The 20,858-nt window shown below is 56.0% G+C and overlaps 2 protein-coding genes across 2 annotated transcripts; one reads left to right on the top strand and one right to left on the bottom strand.

Moving 5' to 3' along the window:
• Window positions 1-6,910: 6,910 nt before the first annotated feature.
• Window positions 6,911-12,143, bottom strand: GALT (galactose-1-phosphate uridylyltransferase). Its single transcript, XM_066569279.1, has 12 exons — window positions 12,045-12,143; window positions 11,596-11,765; window positions 11,444-11,519; window positions 11,264-11,312; window positions 10,897-11,026; window positions 10,560-10,616; window positions 10,138-10,260; window positions 9,160-9,292; window positions 8,644-8,727; window positions 7,781-7,935; window positions 7,591-7,683; window positions 6,911-7,084 (listed from the first exon to the last, which is right to left on the bottom strand). Exons 1-11 carry the CDS (start codon window positions 12,097-12,099, stop codon window positions 7,621-7,623), a joined length of 1,095 nt encoding a protein of 364 aa, XP_066425376.1. The 5' UTR covers window positions 12,100-12,143; the 3' UTR covers window positions 6,911-7,084; window positions 7,591-7,620.
• Window positions 12,144-12,249: 106 nt separating this feature from the next.
• Window positions 12,250-14,581, top strand: SIGMAR1 (sigma non-opioid intracellular receptor 1). Its single transcript, XM_066569024.1, has 4 exons — window positions 12,250-12,409; window positions 13,156-13,356; window positions 13,864-13,956; window positions 14,234-14,581. Exons 1-4 carry the CDS (start codon window positions 12,259-12,261, stop codon window positions 14,458-14,460), a joined length of 672 nt encoding a protein of 223 aa, XP_066425121.1. The 5' UTR covers window positions 12,250-12,258; the 3' UTR covers window positions 14,461-14,581.
• Window positions 14,582-20,858: the final 6,277 nt, after the last annotated feature.

The raw sequence follows: 20,858 nt of genomic DNA, 5'->3' as shown, positions 1-20,858 counted from the left end.
ACACACCAGCAGGGCTGCCCTCTTCCCTTCCCCTCCCTGGGCAGCAGGAAGCGAAGCCATACTTAAACTTGGCTGAGAGGAATGTGAATCAAAAGTCTGTTAAAAAAGAAAAGAAGAGAGGGTACCTGTGGGATTACGTGAGCCAGAAAAATGCAAAGCCGGCTTCCAGCCGCCCATAAAATAGATGCCGTCTCCTTTCCCATTGGCAGGCTTTGGCTGAACACAAAAGGCTAAGAAGAGGATTTTTATGGGAGTTATTTATAGCCTGGATGAATAGTGGTGTGTCTGTCAGAGTGTTTCTGCCTCTCAGCATGAGCCCAGGGTGCCAGCCTCGCCCGGTGAAGCCAGTGGGCTTTGGGATGGCACCTGCAAACGGGACACCCCGGCAAACCTTCTTCCAGGGACAGAGGTGACGGTAAAAGAGGATAAACCAGGACAAGAAAGGATGTGAAGCAGAATCTGAGGGCAGATGTTGCTTACCCCCAGCAGCTTCACCTTGGCCAATGTCACATGCACCTGCCTGGTGACAAGCAATGGGCTGTTCCAGCCCACAAGCCACTACTCCAGGTGCATATCCCTGGGACATCCATTGTTCCCCCCTCTCTAACCTCTTCCCTTCTAGCCTGGCTGCTTTTCCTCTCCCCTGGTTTGATGGAGATGTCTGACAAACCTTCCCCCCCATTTGCACCAGGTGCCAGCTGAAAGATTCATCTCTTTGTGAACAAGATCAGTTTAAAATCATCCCCAAACTCCATGAAAAGCTCAAAAGTTGGCAGTTCAAGAAGTACATTCATTAAATAAAGAGGGGGAGAATAAGAACAGGCAGAGAGGAGGGGGAAGAAAAAAAAGATTACCTTGCTGAATTAATCAGGCTTCTCTGTAATGTTCAGCCTCAGATTTTATTTCCTGTAATAAGCCCATTAATACGGGTGTCTATAGCAGGGGGCTTTTAGCAGCAGGCACCATTAGTGTAACGAGGAAGGGCTAATAGAGTTTTATTGGAATTTTTACTCCGACATCACAGCCTTTTAAAACAGCTGTCTCAATAGGCATTATTATTCTGATTAACATTTAGACAGCACAAATCATAGTGATGCCCTTGGTGTCCCACAGGTTTTATCATAATCATTCTGAGTTCCTGATGTGTCGGCTAGTCCTTTCCAGGGCGGAGGGAATTTCAGACCCCAGCAGAGGCTGGGGGTCATTCCTTTTCTCCTGTGCCAATGGATCTGCTACTTCTGAAGTGACCTGACGGGCTGTGATGGAGCAGGGTCCTGCTGCTACTGAAGCACATTGGAAGCAGCTGGAACCAGACAGATACTTTTTGAGCATCTCTGATCCCAAGAGGAATTTGAAAGCAGGATGGGAAGGGTTAAAAAGCAAGCTGGCATCCTGGGGACCCATCCTAGCTTCGCTCTCACTCTGTTTCTTTCCCATGTGAGAATTAAGAATTTGATTTAAAAAATTAAATTAAAACTGGTATTTTTATTGTCTGAAATTAAATATTGAGCCAGCAGTCCGGGTGTGCTAACCCAGGGGTTTGTTGCACAGCACTGTTTTGGGGCAGCAGCCAGTCCCAGGAATGGGAAACCTTTTTCCTCAAATCTGTGCCAGATGGGACAGAGCCATCCAAGCCAGAGGAACTCAAGGGTGTCACACTGAGGATGTCCCAAGGATCCTACAAAAGCCCCTGCAGGGCTGTCACAGGGGCTCCCACTGCCTGGTCAGCCGATGGGGTCTGGCCTCTGTGCAATTGATCCTGTTTGAGCCATGGGGAAACTGAGGCACAAGAGGGGGGGCAGTGCCTTTTCCACAGGGACAACACAGGCACCCAGGAGTCCTGTCTCCCTGCCCAAGCACAAAGGCATGAAGGAGTGGAGGACCTGCCCTGATATTGAGATAAATGCAGGCAAAATAAGTGAGGGATTAAACACTAAAAGCTAACAGGCTGCAAATGGACTTTCAGCTTTTATTTGTCGAGCTTTGTTTCACGAGGGCAATTTATGAGGCTATTTTGTGAGATTGAGCCTGTCGCTATGTGTGGGGAGCAGCAGCTGGTTCATCCCTGCTCCAGCCATATCCTGTGGGGCTCAAACCACCTTAGGTACGTTGAAGCAGGTGGTTTGGCTTGGAGCTGGGCAAGGGAGCCCCAGGGGCACCAAGGATTAATTACTCACTTATTAGCATCTAATTATTATCTCTCCACTTCCTCTTCTCTCCCAAGGGCTCTGCTTCTGGCAGGAGTCACCTCATGCCCAGGCACACCCCAGGGGATGATTTTCCACCTCGGATCCATCCTGGCATTGCAATGTCTTGCTGCTCCTGGGGCTTTGTAGCAGACTTTTCAGTATCACTCATGATAATTAGCAAATATATAGAGATTTCTTCTCTGGAACATCAGGATGAAGACAGATCCCTCCCCACAGGGCAGGCACAGATGTCTGTGAGCTTTCACAGCTGGCTCCAGCAGCAGTGGGTGCCCAATCCCAGCCATGCCAGATCCTGGGTGCTGCAAGGGCTCCAGCCTTCTTCCAGTAGCTGCACTGCTGGTGGATAACTCCCTTTTGCAAAGATCACCTTCCCTTTGGCTGCCCCTATCCCAGAGCAGTCCCCTGCTCTCCCACCCACACCTGCTCCCCTCTGTCCCCAGACAGTTTTGTTTGGGTTGAATCCCGCTGGAATGCTGGATGCTCCTGGTGTTTCTCTTGCTCCAAACAGAGGCTGCTGATTCTGGGATGGGGCCCCAGGATGGGAAAGGCTCAAACCTCATGCAATGACAGGACTCCACTGCCAAGAGCTGAAGCCCCAAGGTACCTCCCCAACACCAGGCATGCAGGAAATTTGGGGGGCCAGTGCTTACTGACCACATGGATGTTGTAATGTGACAGTATTAAATTACCTGTATTATCAGATGATTAACCAACTAAATTCCAGCCTTGGGGCTGCCATCCTGAAGTCCATGCAGAGCTTGCTAGGCAGCATCCAGACATCCCACCGTGTCCACCTGGGACCAACAGCCATCCCACAACTCATGGTGCCCAAGGGCTCTAAAAATGGCTTCCAGGAAGGACTCAGGGACCATCAGCAGAGGAAAACTGTCAGCTGTCTGAAACAGGGGCAAAACACCTCCAAAATTATTTCCTGCTAGTCTGAACTCCTGCCAAGGAAGCTGCCAAACCCAGGGAAGGTGCACCACGTGGCCCAGGACAAAGTGAGTGCTCTTTGCTGCCCCAGCTGCTCTTGCATGGCCAGCTAAGACAAGATCTAAAGGGGGTCTGGGTTTTGATTTGCATTCTCCTGGCACACAAAATCTCCCCACTGCACGGAGCCTGCCTGCTTCAGGGCACCAGAGTGTTTAGCATCTGCTTAAAATTATTAATTGTTTTCATGGTAAGTGCCTGATGATATCTTTTAAATGGAAATGTGAGGGATTTAGCTTTCTCTCCCTCCCTGTTTCCCACCCTCCTCTCCTTCCGTTCTCTCTCTTTTCCTCCATTTCTTCCCTTCATCCTTCCTCTCTTCCTCCCTAAAATTCTACTAATTTCTTCTAATTCCATTGCCAAAACCCCCAGTCAGTGACAGCAGGAATCCTTGCAACTCAAGTTCTTCTGGAAGTGGGGTTGCAGGCAGGAGCAGACAAGAAGAAACTCAACAATAAGGGCAAATCCAATAGTAAAACTGGAATGAAATGACAGCCATTAACCTGGTATCAGGAAGGACAGTAAAACTGCAGCATGGCAGGAGCCAGCAGGCCTCAACTCGTAACCTTTCCGTCTGATTAAAACAACTGGTCACAGATTACCTTCCTTTGCTCAACATTTTATTGTCTCACCTGCACTGGAAGGCAGGGGGAAGAGATGGAGGGGTGGGTAGGACTCAGGATCTGCATCTTGTCTGCAGCTCTGCAGCCTCTGGCAGGTGCCAAGGACATGGACACTCAACCAAAGGGCATGAACCTGCCCCCAGCAGTTGCCCTCCACCATGAAGTGCTCGTGCCAAATGGTGTCTGTCCACCAGGTGCCTCCCAGAATGGCACCCCAGGGCTCAACCATGGCCACAGACGGAGTCAGTGTCAGAGTTGGGGATCTCTGGGTCTCCCAAACTTGCACAATGTGGGACACAGCCACTGCTACAACCTGGGCAAGGACATTGGCTCATTTCAGTAGAGACAAAGCTCCAGGAGCTTTGGGAAAGCCACATCCCTTGGCAGATTGACCAATTTCTTTCAGTGACATCAGAAAATGGGACAAAAATGAAAATAAATTCCTGGCCACACCCCGTCAAGCACCTCTGTATATCTGGATCCCACACTGGGTGTATCCCTTGCTCCTGGCAGAGCACAGCTTGTGCCAGCCTGGCACAGCAGCATTCTGTCCCTTTCCTAATCCCTCACAGACCCATTAGTGCACCACAGAGGGTGCAAATACCCCTATGGGACCCCAGAGGATTTTTAACCCATTAATTCCATGCTTGAGTTCCTCTCACTCTCCCCACCACCTGCCCTGTTCATCCTTTCAGAGCAGCTCAGGGCAGTGATTGCAGAGGACATTTCTGCCCTCATGCTGAGAGATGGAGACTCAGGACAAGGATGACCCAGCCACAGAGATACTTCTCCCAGGATTTCCAACAGCTCCCCTGGAGAAATGAAACAGCATCAGGGAACGTCCTTATGGGGAATCCCAATGGGCCTCAGCTCCCCTTTGATGCTCCTGGGTCAAGAACAACAGCTGGGTACCCCGCAGGCCCTCCACTCCCTCATCCCTCACCAGCTGGACTTTTTTAATCTCCTGCAATAAATCATTTTTTAATTACAAGTGGACTGCAACTACCAAAATATAAAAGGCCTGGGGCTTTACAGCACACCAGCGATAGTTCCTATGAATTGCAGTGCCTTTGCATCCCCAGCAGCTCCATTTGCACCACCCTGATGCTTCCCTGTGCCACCAGAAAGGTTCATTGCTCCCTTCCAGACTTACACACCCCCGTGCACAAGCCAAAAGTATGAGGGCATGAGGAGGTTGGAGCTGTTGTGAGCAAGTGGGGAGCTCAGCATAACCAGGGTCAAGCTCTCACACCTGGGTGTAGCCCCTCCTCTTCCTCCTCTAACTGCTGCTTTCAGCCTGTTTCAGATTTCAGAGGGGGGGATTTCGTTTTAACTAAAAAAAACCCCAAACTAATTCTCAGGCCACCTCTGAGATTTTTTAGCAGCAGATAAACTTGAGCAGCTGGTACCTGCAGCAGAGGGCACCGTGGCACGGGCACCAGCCCCCCTGAGCACACACTGCCTCCCCAGCCTCCATCCTAAATCACAACACAACAAACAGGCTGTTCATTAGGTGCTGTTTAATTAAGCAATATGGATCCTGCCTCGATATTTACAATCCCACTTGCCCTGATTTATTGGAGAGAGTCTCGTTTTCAGAGACGGCGACTGTAAAGTTTAATACTGCTTGACTTAACTGCGAGTTTCATTTACGGCCGCGGGCCGAGGCGCGGCAGCCCGGGGCTGGGAGCCGCCGGGCCATTAAATCACAGCTAACTGCCCGTGCCGGGAGATGACTAGCTTCGTTACAACCGGTTCAGCGGCTAATTACCCCGAGCTGGATTGCCACACTTAAGGCAATTTGTTGCCACTTCCCCAGGACCCTGGAGAATAAGCGGGGAAGTTGGGAAGTTGGAGCAGAGGCACTTGTTGCAATGGAAAAGGCTCATGGTCGGGATGGTGGTGGAGAAAAAACGGACTCTGTTTGTCCCAGGAGGGGAGAAATCAGTTTTGCAAGAGGCCAGACTCCCAGCTGGGCAGCCCTGATGCCCTGGTGAAGGATGCTGTGTACAACGACAGCTCCAAGCTCAAGGGTCAGCCACCAGCTCCTCCCCATAGCCCCGGAGCACCTGGGCACTGCTGAGGTCAGGTGAGGGCATTTGTGGGCTCTGGGATGAGGCAATCTGACACAAAGATAGGACCAGCATGTAGGAGGGCGTCCAGCATCACACAGGCAGGAGGCCCTTCCATCTGTCCTAGACCCATGGGGAGCAACACATGGATGGGGCACAGGGAACACGGCCCTCCCCATGGACTGTTGTCTTGGAGGCAGGAGGAGAACATTTCTCTCCTTGCGAGGTATTTCTAGACCCCAGGAGCACATTCACAGACTGGACAAGGAAAGGGGTCTTATTAGAGAGCTGTGAGAATGGATCATTAGTGACAAATAAAAACTATTTGTGAAGGTGTGAGGGTTCATAGTGCTTGGCATCCCCTCACATCAGCTGTGGTGGCATCACTGTCTATCACCTACCCCTGCAGAATCCCAGGGCCTTCCTGGAGGGAAAGGGAAAGGAGCAAAGAGAGAGGTGAATAGAATATCCCCCAGCTCGGCCCAGTGTCCAGGCTGCCACTATCCCACCGCATGGGTGGGCACAGTGAAGGGGGGAGCAGTACCAGGAAGAGAGCTGGGCTCCCTGGCAGCCCCCAGGTGAGTGATGAACTATCCCCTGGCTGCATCCCAGCAGCCCCTGTACCTGCAGCAGGCAGCATGAGGGCTGCCACCCAGCAGTCCCAGCCAGAGAGGATGAGGAGGAACAGCTCCAGGGCTGAGCATCTCAGCCAGCAGCCTCCGTGCAGCAAGTCTGCCAGGGCTCAGCCCTCTCCCAGCAGCTAGCTAGGCCTTGGGCTGCATCCATTCTTCCTCTGTTTCCCACTCCTCCACAAGCCTGCAGCGCTCAGAGACAGACTCAGAGCTCCCCCCAGGGAGGAAGAGGAGGCAGCGCAGAGGCAGGGACACAAGCAACAAGTATTGGGCTGCCAGCACAACCCCTGAGCCCCGTGTTGCCCCCCACCAGCAGCTGGGATCTTCACCAGAGACCCCAAACCTCCCACCTAGGACTGAGAGCCATGAAAGCACAGGCAGAGTTACTTTGCTTCCAGATTTTATTGTCCAGGGGGGTTGTGCCCCTCCACGGGGCAGAAGAAATTCCAGCCCCACCAGTGAGACTGGACTGGTAAGGAGGGTAAGTCCTTTAGTGGTGGAAGGAGCATGGGGGCAGAGACAGAGCCTGGGATGGTGAAAGAGACAAGAAACACCACCTACACAAGGATGCCACAGGATTAGACCCTGAGTCCCCAAACAGGCAAAACCAGTCCCAAAAACCAGCCATGACAGAATCTGGGAGTTCAGAGGGCTCACAACCAACATGAATTCCCAGACTTCGGTTGTCACCACTCCCAGCTGACTCGTGGCCTCACTGAGCACACCAAATGATAAAATCTGAAACCTCTACTCTTAGTGCAGCACTGTGAAGCCCACCACTAAACCACGTCCCTAAGTGCCACATTTACACGTTTGGTTTTTTTTTAATACTCCCAGGCAACAGTGATTCCACCACTTCTGTGGGCAGCCTGTTCCCATGTCTGACCACCCTTTCGGTGAAGAAATATTCCCCAACATCCAATCTAAACCTCCCCTAGCACAACTTCAGGCTGCTCCCTCTTGTCCTATCATTAGTTATCTGGGAGAAAAGACCAACCCCCACATGGCTATGACCTCCTTTCAGGTAGTGGTGGGAAGCAATAAGACCCCCTCTCACACTCACATCCAAGGACTGGATGTTCTGCTGCTCCCATCACATCTCCTCAGCCCTCTTCTTGTAGTGCACCTCGGGGAGGCTCCTCAGGCGCTCGGCTGCCTGCAGGGCACAGCACAAGGGACAGCCAGGGGCTGCTTGCAGAACAGTCCTGGCACACAGCCCCCTGGGTGCCCCAATCCCCCTGAGCTGCACTCACCTGCTCCGGGGTGAGGTCCCTCTGCGCCTGGGCCAGCATCTCGTACCCCACCATGAACTTGCGGACGGTGGCGGAGCGCAGCAGAGGGGGGTAGTAGTGGGCATGGAGCTGCCAGTGCCTGCAATCCTCCTCCAGGTAGGAGCCTGTGGGGGCTCCTGCAGGGGGTAGATGTCGGAATTCAGGACATCCCTCTGGCTGCCCTGGATTGCCAGGACCCCTGCTAGGGGGCTCAGAGACCCCTCAGAGAGCCCAAGACGCCTGTGACCTTGATTATGATTGATGGAAAAAGTTAACAACTTTATAGGAGGATCTGCAAGCCACAAAAGTGTAAGTAGAATAATAATCAGTTTGTCACAGGGTGAAAAATAGATTTTTTGGGGTTTTTAGAATGGAAGTTCAGGGGGCAAGATGGAGGAATCTGGGTGTGTCCAGCCTTTCTCCTTTTTCTTCTTGGTCTCCATCTTCTGCTGTGATGTTGGCACTTTTAGATTGGTTTAGAGTAGAAGCTCACTGTCTAACACAGGTGATAGGTATTGGAAAGTAATTGTAAATATTGTACACATGGTTTTTAGTATAAAAAGATAACACCACCCCGGGGGAGGCAGAGTGCCTCTGACTGTCTTGCTGAGCGGACCTTGGCAGGCCAGAGAAAGAATTTTATAGATAAGAAACAATAAACAACTTTGCGACCGAGAACTGAAGAGTTCTGACTCCTTCTTTGACTGCCTGGCTGGGAAAAGAGACTTTCTAACACATCTTGGGGTCACTCTGACCAGCAGAGGTTCTGAGAGGTAGAGGCACCACATGACCACAGGGAGGAGACAGGGATGTGGATGAGAGGATTGCAGAGCCACGCCACTCACCATGCCAGCCCATGGAGTAGGGGAAGGAGACTTCGAAGAGGTTGTCATACTTGATGAGCAGCCTCTGCATGATGGAGGCCAGGCCTGCAGGAAAGTGACAGTGATTCACACCCCGAGCAGGCCAGCAGCTTGCCAGGTGTGCAGTGGGGTCACCCGCAGCACCTGTCCCTGGGTGGACATCAGGGACAGGCAGGAGGGATGCACTTGGGAATTCTCACCCCTCCCCACTCACACAGAGAGCCAGAGCAATGCAGCAGGAGAAACCTCCCACCAAAACAGGGAGCACCACGTGCTTCACCACCCCAAAAAGACACAAGTGCCACGAGAAGTGCTAGTTCTTATCCTAACAACTAGTTCTTATCCTAACATAACAGAGGTGCCATTCCCCTCCCCAGCTATGCTCGGCAGCTCCCATCCCAAGGACACAAGCCCTCCAGCACCAGCACGGCTGCCTCACAACAAAGGTCAAGCCCAAAGGATGTGGGATGGGGTACAACAAAGCTCAGGGCCACTCACTGTCCCTCTCACTGTCACTGAGGTCCTGGAGGCGACAGACATGGCGGCGGGGCAGCAGCAGGGTCTCGTAGGGCCAGGTGGCCCAGTATGGCACCACGACCAGCCAGTCTGCATTATCCACCACCAGCCGTTCCTGCAGGGCACAGAATCACAGAATCAGCCAGGTTGGAAAAGACTTCTGGGATCACCAAGTCCAACCTATGATCTAACACCACCTTATCAATTAAACCATAGCCCAGAATGCCACACCCAGTCTTTTTGACTCCACCACCTCCCTGGGCAGCCCATTCCAACACCCAATCACTCCTTCAGTGAAGAATTTCTTCCTAATGTCTAGCCTAAACTTCCCTGGCACAGATTAAGACTGTGTCATCTTGTCCTGTCACTGCTTGCCTGGCAGAAGAGACCAACTTCCACTGACTAAAACCTCCTTTCAGGGAGTAGCAGAGAGTGATAAGGTCTCCCCTAAGCCTCCTTTTATTCCAAGTTAAACACCCAGCTCCCTCAGCTTCTTCATAGGGCTTCTGTTCCAGATCTCTCACCAGCCTTGCCGCCTTTGACCAGATGAATTTGAGCATCAAAACATCCTTCCTAAACTGGGGACGAAGAACTAGACACAGCATTTAAGGTGGAGCCTCACCAGTGCCAAGTACAGGGAAAGAATGGCTTCCCTTGTCCTGCTGGCCACACTATTCCTGATATGGGCCAGGAGCCATTGGCCTTCTTGGCCACCTGGGCACACTGCAGGCTCATGTTTAGTCAGCTGCCAACCAGCACCCCCACATCCCCTTCTGCCTGGCCACTGTCCAGCCACTCTGTCCCCAGCCTGGGGGGTGTTACACGCGGTGCTTGATGGGGACACACAAAGTCCCACCCCCCTAGGGCACTCCTAGGGTCCATCTCCTGAGGGCTGGGGAGCCCAGCCCAGCACACAGACAGCTCCCAGGGAGGGGATACAGACAACATCCATGCCTTCACCTTTCGGCAAGCCTCCTGCTCAGCATACTCCAGCAGCATGGGCACGCCGTGCTGGCTCAGATGCTGGCGCTGGCTCCGGTCCTCCAGGCTCGCCTCGTTTGGAAGGAAGCTGCTGGCCCACACCTGGGAGAGACATTGGGGCACAGGACTGAGGTGCTCCTACTCCTCATTTGCAGGGGTATCCCCAGACATGCTGCTCATCTGGAGGTCCCTACTGCCACCAGGTGGAGAGTCTGGCATGTGACAGCCACAGGGGACAGTCCCCAGAGGGAGGGTGACAGGACAGACACAGGGGTATCCTCACTGTAAAAAGCTTCGGGACCAGGGCAGAGCGACTGCCGTTCACATCTGCCCTCAGGGTTTGTTGTAGGGTCACCACAGGGACTTGTAGTTTAGCCAGGTCAGAGGTGGGACAGCCTCACCTGGCAGTGGGGGTGCGGGTTGGAGCAGCCCATCATGGCTCCCTTGTTCTCGAAGATCTGTGAGAAGAGGAAGAGGTACAGCCAGCAGGCCCCAGCCACAGGGCCCCCGCTGCAGGCTGTCGTGGTGTCCCCAGCACAGCAGGGAAGCAACCTGCAGGAGGACAGAGCCTCACACCCAAGGGTGTGGAAAAGCTCAGCAGGGCTCAAAGGGCACAAAGGACACAAAGCAAGAGACCCACACACAACTAGGATGCTCCCAACCCCAAGTACTGCCAGAGTACCCAGTGCTGGCCTCCCACCTTCACCCACAAAAGAGCAGCCCCCGGCAGCCCCACACCTGCACCCAGGGGTAGGAAGCACCCAGCTCCGTCGCCAGCTCTGCCCACGCATCGATGACAGCCCGGATCTCTGGCAGGGACATGAGGGGCAGCGTCAGGTCCGACCAGGGGTGGAAACACATCACCTTGCTGTAGGGGAAACACGCTTAGCTGTGACTGCAGGTGTCTCCAGAGACCCCCACAGCTTTGCTGGGTGCAGTGGGATGTGGGACAAGGAACAGGGCCAAAACCCCCAGAATGACCCCAAAACTGAGGAGGTGCATACAGTACAGGCACTGGATGAGGGGAGCAGACCCAGCCCAGCACCATTCCACAGGTTTTTGACAAATTGTGTCCCAAACCCACTGGAGCCATGTAGGTACTTACCACACACCCCGGGCTGAGGCAGCTCGAAACAAGGGGTGATCATTGTCATCTGGGGAAGGACAGAGGGGGACAGGGAGAAGGCACTGAGGCAGAACCCAAGCCTCTCCAGGCCGCCTTGCAGCAGCCCTAGGTCCCAAGTCGGGGGGGTCCCCAGCAGCCTGCTCTGCTCCCCAAAGTTACCAGGCTCTGGAGCATCGGGCTGCAGTGCAGGGAAGTCATTTGGGAAGACAAAAGTACCCTCGTACTTGGGGTTCACCTGCCGAGGTGAGAGATGGCATGAAGGAAGGAGGGGGTGGCAGGGGCAGCCCGGGTCCCTGTGCCCCTGGTGGTACCTCGCCGTTGGCCCGGGTGGCCCCAGGGCAGAGGGGGTTCTTGGGGTCCCAGCGGGGCACATCCTCGGGGGGCGGCTTCTCAAGCTGACCCTGCCAAGGGCGCTTTACCCGGTGGGCCGATACGAGCACCCAGTCGTCCCGCAGCGGGTTGTACCGAACGTGCTGGTGCTCTGTGGGCAGGGAGAGCAGTGGCAGACCCCCTGCAATGGGGGTACACGCACCCCACCCGCCAGGCCCCCTCACGGGGCAAGCAGGACGTTCTGCCTTATACACGCCACTTGATGCCCTCCCTCAGCTTCACCCCTCCCTCAGCTTCACCCCTTCCTCCCAGCCCGGGAGCCCCGCGGCTCTGGGCAGGGAAGGTCTCCGCAGCTCCTGCTTCCCGGGGTCGTGCTGGGCCCCGCTGGGGGTCTGAGGGGAAGGACGGAGGAAGGCAACCCCATCCGTACCGCTGGCGCGGAAGCGGTCGCCCGCCTCCACCGCCCCTGCCAGCGATGGCTCCATGCCTCCCCACTCCCGGAAACTCGGCGGGCTCGGCCCCCTCAGGCTCCCGCCCCGCCCCACCGCGCCGGCGCAGCCGCCCGGGCCGTGCGTGGCGTGGCCGCGGCGGGGGCGGTCCCGGCCCGGGTCCCGCTCCCGGTGCCGGGGGCGGCGGAGCGCGGCATGGGCGCAGTGTGGGGGCGGCGGGCGCTGCGGGCCGGGCTGGCGCTGGGCGCGCTGGCGCTGGTGCTGCAGGGGCTGCGCGGGTGGCTGGCGGCCAAGCGGTACGAGTTCAGCTCCGCCGAGATCGCACAGCTCGCCCGGCACCACGCGGGTACGCGCCGCGCGTGGGGACGCGGAGGGGCGGCGGGGAGCGGGGCCGAGGAGGGATGGCGGTGGGGATGGGGACAGGCAAGGGGTTGGGGATGGAGAGAGGAGCCGGGGACGTAGCGGGGAGCGGCGGCCTGGGCTGGAGGGGGGAGGCGTAGCGGGGACGAAGGACCGAGGATAATTCGGTACAGGGGGGCCGGGATCATGGAGGGAATGGGGCTAGGGTCAGGGAGAGGCAGGGAGCTGGACCTGGGCAGGGAGACTGGGAGAGGGAAGGGAGCGGTACCGGGGAATAGCAACAGGGAACGCGGGGAAAGCGGGGTGGAAAATGGGATTGGAGCAAAGGGGACCAGGGTAGCGGCATCATCCAACCTGATTGGGGCTGAAGCCCCAGGTGGGTCAGGCCCGGAGCTTCAGAAGAGGGCTGTCCCCATAGGGCACAGGGAGTTTGGTCAGGGCTGCATTTCACCAGGACAGGGGCACTGTCACGTTATTTAGATCTCCCATATTGCCCAGCACCTGGGATGGGCTGTAGGACTGGAGCACTCGGCGCTGCTTATCCTCCATCACCATCCAGGCAGGCGGTGGAGCTGGGTCAGCGGGAGCTGAGGGCTGGAGAGAGGAGATATCTTCCCTAGGCAGACCTCTCCAAGGGTGCACTGAAACCCTGTGGCTATGCAGGGGATTCGGGGCGTTGGTTGGCTGAGCTTTTTCTGTGCCAGGGACTTACAGTGACCGTGGGTGCTGCAGGGCTGGACCATGAGCTGGCTTTCTCCAAGATCATTGTGGAGCTGCGAAAGAAGCACCCAGGCCACATCCTGCCAGACGAGGACCTGCAGTGGGTGTTTGTGAATGCGGGCGGGTGGATGGGCTCCATGTGCCTGCTCCATGCCTCGCTCACCGAGTATGTGCTGCTCTTCGGGACAGCTGTCGACACCGGGGGACACTCAGGTGAGCAGGAGGACCAGGCTGCTGGTAGGGGAGTTCTCCAAGCTATTTCTACTCCATTCTTCAGGTGCAGCTGGCCATGATGTGCCCAGCTCAGGGAGCCCACTGCTTCACTACTTGTATGGGGTGAATGATGCTGGCCAAACCCTCCCTGCAAGGGGACCAGCCCTCATGGTGTCCTGCAGCATTTGCCCGTGCCACATGCTGTGTGGCCAGGACTCTCTGCATCCAGCTGGCAGGCGACAGCAGACATCTCATCTCCCAGTGCTTCAGGAGGCAGCAAATGCCAAAGAAGTTTGAAATAATGGGGCTTAAGGATACTGAGCAGCCCTGGCTGGTGGTATATGGCTCTTCATACAGACAGTGAGGGTACCAGAGCTATTGGCACTTCTTGGTGTATTGAGGCAGTGGGGTTGCCATGCTGACCCTTATGCTCCACTATTCAGACCTGGGCTCCTGTGCTGTCCCTGGCAGGGAGACACTGAGGCAGTGTTGTCTGTCCTCCCACAGGTCGCTACTGGGCAGATATTTCTGACACTGTCATCTCGGGGACATTCCGGCAATGGAAGGAGGGGACCACCAGAAGTGAGATCTACTATCCAGGTAAGTGCAGCACTATGGTGACCTGTGGGCTGTATCCATGTCTTTGGGGCACAGCCGCTTGCTGTCATAGAGCTGACAGAAGCCAAGAGCTCAGGGTAGAGCAGTTTGGGTCCCCAATAGCACGTCCCAGCATCTCCATGGGTGGCAGTAAGAGAAAAAGGAGCAAGGCTTGGGTGGGGTTGGAAGGCTCAACCCTGCAGGCCCTAATCCCATGTCTCCCATTTGGGTGTGATGTGGGGCAGCACCTGGGAGCTGTGCTGGTTGTGTGTTTTGGCAGGCGACACCATCGTGCACCAGGCAGGAGAGGCCACGTCAGTGCAGTGGAGTGCAGGCACCTGGATGGTGGAGTACGGCCGGGGCTTCATCCCCTCCACACTCGCCTTCGCCCTGGCTGACACCCTCTTCAGCACTCAGGACTTCGTCACCCTCTTCTACACCCTGCGTGTCTACGCAAAGGGGCTGCTCCTGGAAGCAAATGCCTTCTTCAGCACCTTTGGGTGCTGAGCCCATCTCACCAGGGCACCCTGCTGAGCCCAGTTGGCTCCTTTCCTCCCAGCCGTTCTCTCTTCCTCCCCAGGTTCTAGCAGAGGCAGCAGGAGATCCCCCCTGTGCCTTCCCCAAATTGTTCTGTCCTTTCCCCACAGGCTAGCAGGGTGCCAGGACAGAGGGACCTTGGCAGTCACAGCAACACAGAACGTCAGTTCTCTTTACTACCTGCCTGTCCCTCCTTTCTATCGGAGTCACGTCCTGCTTTTCCATCCCTCGGGGCTGGAGTGGCCTTGCAGTGTACAAACACCCCTGCATGCCCTCAGCATGCAGCGGGAGAGAAGCTGGAGCTGGCTGTCCCCGGGCCCCAAAAGATTTCCTCAGCTCCTGAGACATCAGGGGAGCAATGCTGCCCTCAGGGCAGGGTGCACAGGGTAGACCAGACCAGAGCACCCATTGCAGAGGTCGGCCAGTGAGTCCCCCCTGTCTCTGGCAGCCTGCCGGACTGCGGGCAGCGCAAAGTGCTGTGTCCAGCTGGCAGCATCTCCCATGGCTCCATCCCTGCTGATGAGGGTTGGCAGCACACAGTGTCACCCTGGCACAGGGCAGGATCTGCGCTGAGACCCCCAGCAGTGGGGGGATGCCCAGCTTCTGTGCTGGAGGGCCCCCTGCTCCCCTGTTTTTCACCTGCCCTTAGGGGTGGCTGGGGCTGGAAGAGGGTCACTTGCCCACAGTGCTCTCCAGGCAGTGCCCCCCAAGGGGGAACCCCACCGTCTGTCGCCTTAATGGAGACCCCGTTCTGCGTGGCCTCTTGGCTATGCACGAACCTAGTGTCCTCGAGTGCCCAAATGTCTGTACTAGCTCAGGATGGGATCTCACCCCTCAAAACACTTCCCCTGGCTGTGAGACCCCCTGGGGACAGCCACTCTGCTCGGCTCCCGGCATGGGATCCCGGCTGCCAAGAGAGTGCTGTAATCCTCCAGCCAAACCCAGATGTGCACCCTGCTTGCACCCCTGTGGTCAGATCCGTGTGAGCTCACTGCTTGGTGGAGGGCTTTCACCTCCATTCTGCTGCCAAACACATGAGTGTGTTCCTGGCCACCTAGGCCTGTAGCATGTTGATTCTCCTGCTCCCCGGACTGTCCCTGTTCTGCTGACCAGCAGCCCTACACATGGGCTAGTTCTTAATTTGCTACCTGAAAAGAGATAGCAGTAATAAAGTTGTTCATCCCACATACTTGGGTTTCATGGTGAGTCTCTGCTGAGCCCTGGCACAGTTGCAGCAGGGCAGCTGCAGCCTCCACAGCAGTACTGCTGACAGCTGGGTGTCCCCGGGGAAGCTGTTATCACCCCACTCAAGGTCCTGGGAGCTGGGAATATGTCACTGGGCAGGATCAGCCCTGCCTCAGCTCCCGAGATTGGCAGAAGATGGTGCTGTTACTCCTCTCGCCACTGCAGTCACTGGTGACCAAAGGCCTGGGCTGGTGCCAGGTCCCTGCTTCCACAGGCAATCCCGGAGCTCAGGGAGCTCCATCCTTTTGAGGGATAGTGCTGAGTGGCAGTGCTGAGTGTGGCCCCCTGAGAATGGTTGGACCCACGCACAGCGGGTGGTTTTGAGAGGTTTGCACACATACACACACACACACACACACACACACACACACACACAGGTGCACACGTATGCTGTCAAGACACATCACGCGTGTGTGTGTTCACAGATTGTGTGTGCATATAGGTAGAACAGTTTTCAGGTGGGGCTGGCACACATTTAAAAATGGCATCACATTTATAAACAGGCATTTATCACACATTTATAAACAGGCATCTGTCCGTACAGAGCAACTGCAGGTGTGAGTGCTGGGGCACATGTGGGTAGGACATGTGGGTGCGTGGGTGTAGCCAGAAGAGTTGTGCTCCTCTGTGTGTGCGTGCCCATGCCGGTGGCACACGTGTGTCACACCTGTGCGTGTGCACAGCCTGCAGTGCACATGGCAGCAGGTGTGCAGCCCTGTGTGCTCATGGACAGGCGGGCTGCGTTTGTGTGTGTGTGTGCACGCATGGGCAGGCTCTGTGTGTAGACATACGTGTGTTCCTGTGGCTACCAGGCCTCTCTGGCCCCCACCAGGCTGTTCCCCGGGGTTTGGCAGGGCCCTGTTGGGGCACACGAGCAGTCCCACCCGAGCTGGCCCGCGCGGCAAGGCGCTAACTCAGCAGCTCGTATCAATACCGCTCCACTTACAGCGAAGGCCGCGTAATGAAAATCCAATGGGCACGCTGGTGGGAGTAAATAAGTATGCCATTAAAATAAGAAAATCAAAGCTCTGGACAGGTCTTTTCTCTTGCCCATTGATTTCTTTTATTACGGAAATATTGCTGCTAAATAACATTAGTGTGAACAATCTCAGCAGTGTTTTCTGTAGCGCCCGTGTCAATAACTCCACACCGGGCGGGGGATCCCCCCCAGCCTGGCTGCAGGGCCAGCAGCCCTGTCCATGCAAAAGGCTGCTCTGGGGGTTCCTTCCTCAGCATTCCCAGCTCAGCCAGCATGAAGAAAGAAACCATGACAAGCAGAGAAACCACGTAGCATGGGGTAGCTCAGGCAAATGCCAGCAGGGTGGAGCTGGGCTTAGACCCAGGCACCCTGGCTGCTCTGCTGCAGCAGGAGGAGTTGTCCCCACCCCAGCACGAAGCACTGAGTGCCAGGCATTCATTAAAGGGTCACAGAAAGCATCCCTTTCGTAGTTGCAACCTCTTAATCAGGTAAGTGTCTCCAATGACCAGCAGAGAAGAGATGAGTTCTGGACACATCGAGTTCTGCAGGCAGCTGGTACCTCTGCTTCTTCTTCCCGTGCCTCCTCCAAATCCATGCTGGCCTGACCCAGCTGCCTGCAGCATTTGGTTCTCACGGAGAAATTGAGGAACAGGTTGGAAACTCATCTTTAATCACCCAGCTGCAGCACAGGGCCAGGGCTTGCCCCTTTCCCCCTTAGCTGCCCAGGGACACAGCATCCTTCAAAACGCCCAAAGGCAGCAGGTAGTCCTTGGAGAGACAGATGTGACCAGGACACACAGGAAATACACACCCTCTGGTGTCCAGAGGCCACATGGGACCCCAGGACACCTCAAAGGGCACCAAACTCTTATTGAGTGGCTGGAGATGGGCAAGGAGAGTCAGCACCTGCACCCCAGGTCTGACTCTACCCCTGTCCCAGCTGAAGCAACCATGAGGGGCATCTCCCCAGAGCTGCCACCAGGACAAATGCAGATCACTGCCCTCCTAACACCTTCCCCCTGCAACTTGCTTTATCTTGCTGTCCCTCCACATGCAGTGGGTATTGATCAGCCCTCAGGATCTATCTCTTGATTCTTCCTGCGGTATCTCTCTGCTCCAAGTATCTCTCACTCTGCTCTGCTGTCTGCTGTGCCCATCTATACCCCCACTATCCATCTGTGCCGCCTCAGCTGCAGCTGTCAATAGCCATTTGGGGAATTTCTCTCCAGCTGGAAGCATCACCAGACCCCATGGGTGCGAAATGCTGAGCAGTGGGGCAAAGAGAACACGGTCCTGCTTGCTTGCCCCAAGGAGAGCCTGACATACTTCATGACACACATGCAGAACCCCAGAGCTGCTATCACTGTGGAGGTTCTAGAGAGGAGCTGAGTAGGACAGCTCTCTTGGTGGCCATGCCCAAGGCAATGGGACACGCTGCACCCTCTGGAGACCTTGTGCTGCCACTAGCTGGCCTGGGTGCTAAACTGACCCAAGCACCCCAACTCCTCTGCCTTGCAGAGGGGGAGCTTCCCCAAACACTTGGGTTCCTGTTGGGCCATGGAGAAGTCACCATGTCTGTCTCACCCCACCCAGCCCAGCTTTCAGTGTGCAGGGGATAAGGCACAGCCCAGAGCAGAGGGTGCAGCACAGTGGGGTGCAAGGCAGCAGCACTGGGAGGGGAAGCTGGAACCATGGGGTCCTGTGCAATGAGTCCTGAGGGTCATCTGGCCCTGTGGATCCATCTGAAATAGGGCCAGGTCTCATCTTCCCATGGCAAGTCAACAAGAGTGCCACACTGACTAGCACTCAGAGGGGCTGGCAAGAACCAGGAGGTCCCTGCCTCTGCCGCAGCGGGATGGTATGGGCCAGTGCAAGCTACAGCTGTCCAGCCCTGAAATAGGATGGCCGACAGCTAATTTATCTCCTGTGCAAAGATAAACAGTGCCTGGGGGCCCTGCAGGGTCGGGAGCTGCCCTGTGCTCCCAGGGAATGGTCTGATTTTTCCAGGACAGCCTCCCTGGTGAGCATGGCGCACTGTGTCACATGCACTGAGGTGCCAGGAGCTCAAGGAGCCCTGAGAATCATCAGAGCCATGGCAGGACATGGGGTAGCTTCTCAGGAGATGTTCATAGGGAAACTGGAGAGCACAGAAGCAGCAGCTTTTCCCCACAGAGGGAAGTGGTGAAAAGGACAGAGCTGGGTCATGGAGCCTGAGAGCGAAGTCAGCTCCTGCCATCAGCATGGCCACTGGCTGTTTTTCCTCAAGATGCTTCAAGGAAAAGGGAGGATTTGGCTCATGCTGGCTGCCCCTGGCCCCTGGAGCAAACAGATGGCCATGGAGGGGACAGAGCCACCAGCCCTTGCCACCCAGCCTCCTGTCATCCCATGCCACCAAAATCCAGTGCAGCAGTGGGAAGTCTCAGTGGCAAACTGCTCTGGCTGTGGGATGGAATCAAAGCCACTGTCCCTTGTGTCCCAGTGTTGTGGGGCAATGCTGCTCCCCAGGCATCCATGTAAATCCTAAGCTGCCCTGGCCAAAAAAAGCCCAAGGAAGAGCGGGTGCTTCCTTTGCCCCCTGGCAAAGCTTCCTCCATAAAGGAGTCAGGAAAATCTGGCAGACAGGCAGGTGGAGGAAACAGTCAGGGGATGCTGCCAGTGGGCAGCAGCCAAGGCAGAGAGGTGCCATGCTCTCACCTCGTCTTACATCCTTGTCTGGCATCTGCAGACACACTTGATGATACCCTGGTGCCACAGTTTACCCCACTGCAAGCAGGGACACAGGGCAAGCCAGGAGCATTGAGCCACTCCAGTGACAGAGACATATGGCCTTGTTCTACCCGTGCCAGGAAGCCTCTTTGGGCATCCAGGCCACATTAAAATCTGACCCCTCCAGCCAGGGGCCAGGCACCCACAGCACCTGCCACAAAGATCCCTTCGAAGTCCCAGGCTGGGGGTCATGGATCACACTGCTGTGATACCCCAGCCCTTGAGGATGGAGCTCAGGATTCAGCGTTTGGAGCTTGCCCCAGACACCCCTTTGTGCCTGCACATGGATTGGTAGCATGAGCACACACACCCACCTCCCCCAAAAAGGCACATGTGTGCACTCCTGCCCCTCCTGCCCCTCCCAACAGAGATTGCACACACCAACAGGTGAACACATGAAACACATACCCCCAAGTTCCCCACAGACACATAGAGGGCTTTTATTATTGTCCTATAAGAGCGAACACACATGTGTGTGCACACTACAGGCACTCAGCCCTTCTGACAGGGCACGCTGCTTCTCACATGGGTGTGCATGGTCACTGCTCCAGGTGATGGACACACATCTTCCACACACACCACCAGGGTGTACACACCCCTTAAACCCCGGGCACACTCCCGTTGATGTGTGGGGGCTCCCACACGTTTAATGTACTCACTTCTCCCACTGTGCAGAGGCACAGGGGTGCTCGACACCCTGCTTACACACGTGTGGGGGAGGCTCATCCATCCCACTGCACGCAGGCAATGAGCACACACACACACTCACCTTCTCCCAGCACACACAGCTATCCACACACACAGACAGACGCTCTAAAAGGTGCGCGATGGATGCAGCACCCTCCTACACACGTGTGCACAGACCCCTCACACACCCTCCCTCCTTCACACTCCCTTCTCCTCACAAGTCTGTGTGTGCACAGCCTGCACAGACCCCCACGCACTCCCCTCGTCCAGCACATGGACACAAACTGGGGGTCTCCCAGCCCGCCGCGCCCCCGGCCCGGGTCCCGCTGCCTCCCGCCGCCGCGGGCCGGCTCTCGGCGGGCCGGTGCGGGGCGATCCCGCGGGCCTGCCGTAAGCCCAGCCCTCCCCGGGTGACTCCCTAGACGTGCGCTAGCAAATGGGAGCGGGGAGGGGTGTTGCTGTCTGACTGCCACTTGTTGCAAAAAAAAAAAAAAAAAAAAAAAAAAAAAAAAAAAAAGAAAGAGAGAAAGAAAGAAAAGAGGGAAAAATCCCACCCACCCTCATCTACTGCGGAATAAAAGAAATATCGGCGGGCGCGGCGCCATGTGAGCGCCGGGCCGGGGCCGGGACCGGGCGGAGCAGCCGGCCGTGCCCCCCGGGACGGCGGGGCGAGCCCCGGGCGGCGCTCGGA

This window comes from Molothrus aeneus, chromosome Z (genome assembly GCF_037042795.1).
Source record: "Molothrus aeneus isolate 106 chromosome Z, BPBGC_Maene_1.0, whole genome shotgun sequence".
Lineage (NCBI taxonomy): Eukaryota > Metazoa > Chordata > Aves > Passeriformes > Icteridae > Molothrus > Molothrus aeneus.
The sequence above is the reverse complement of the archived record's forward strand: the minus strand, read 5'-3'. Positions and strand labels throughout refer to the sequence as shown.

Excerpts from the sequence above, each read along its gene's own strand:
- SIGMAR1 (XM_066569024.1), top strand. The coding sequence starts at position 12,259 with ATGGGCGCAGTGTGGGGGCGGCGGGCGCTGCGGGCCGGGCTGGCGCTG. Across the intron at positions 13,357-13,863 it reads CGACACCGGGGGACACTCAG|GTCGCTACTGGGCAGATATT; the intron begins GTGAGCAGGAGG and ends GTCCTCCCACAG. Across the intron at positions 13,957-14,233 it reads AAGTGAGATCTACTATCCAG|GCGACACCATCGTGCACCAG; the intron begins GTAAGTGCAGCA and ends GTGTTTTGGCAG.
- GALT (XM_066569279.1), bottom strand. The coding sequence starts at position 12,099 with ATGGAGCCATCGCTGGCAGGGGCGGTGGAGGCGGGCGACCGCTTCCGC. Across the intron at positions 11,520-11,595 it reads CCACCCGGGCCAACGGCGAG|GTGAACCCCAAGTACGAGGG; the intron begins GTACCACCAGGG and ends TCACCTCGGCAG. Across the intron at positions 8,728-9,159 it reads CAGTGACAGTGAGAGGGACA|GCCTGGCCTCCATCATGCAG; the intron begins GTGAGTGGCCCT and ends ACTTTCCTGCAG.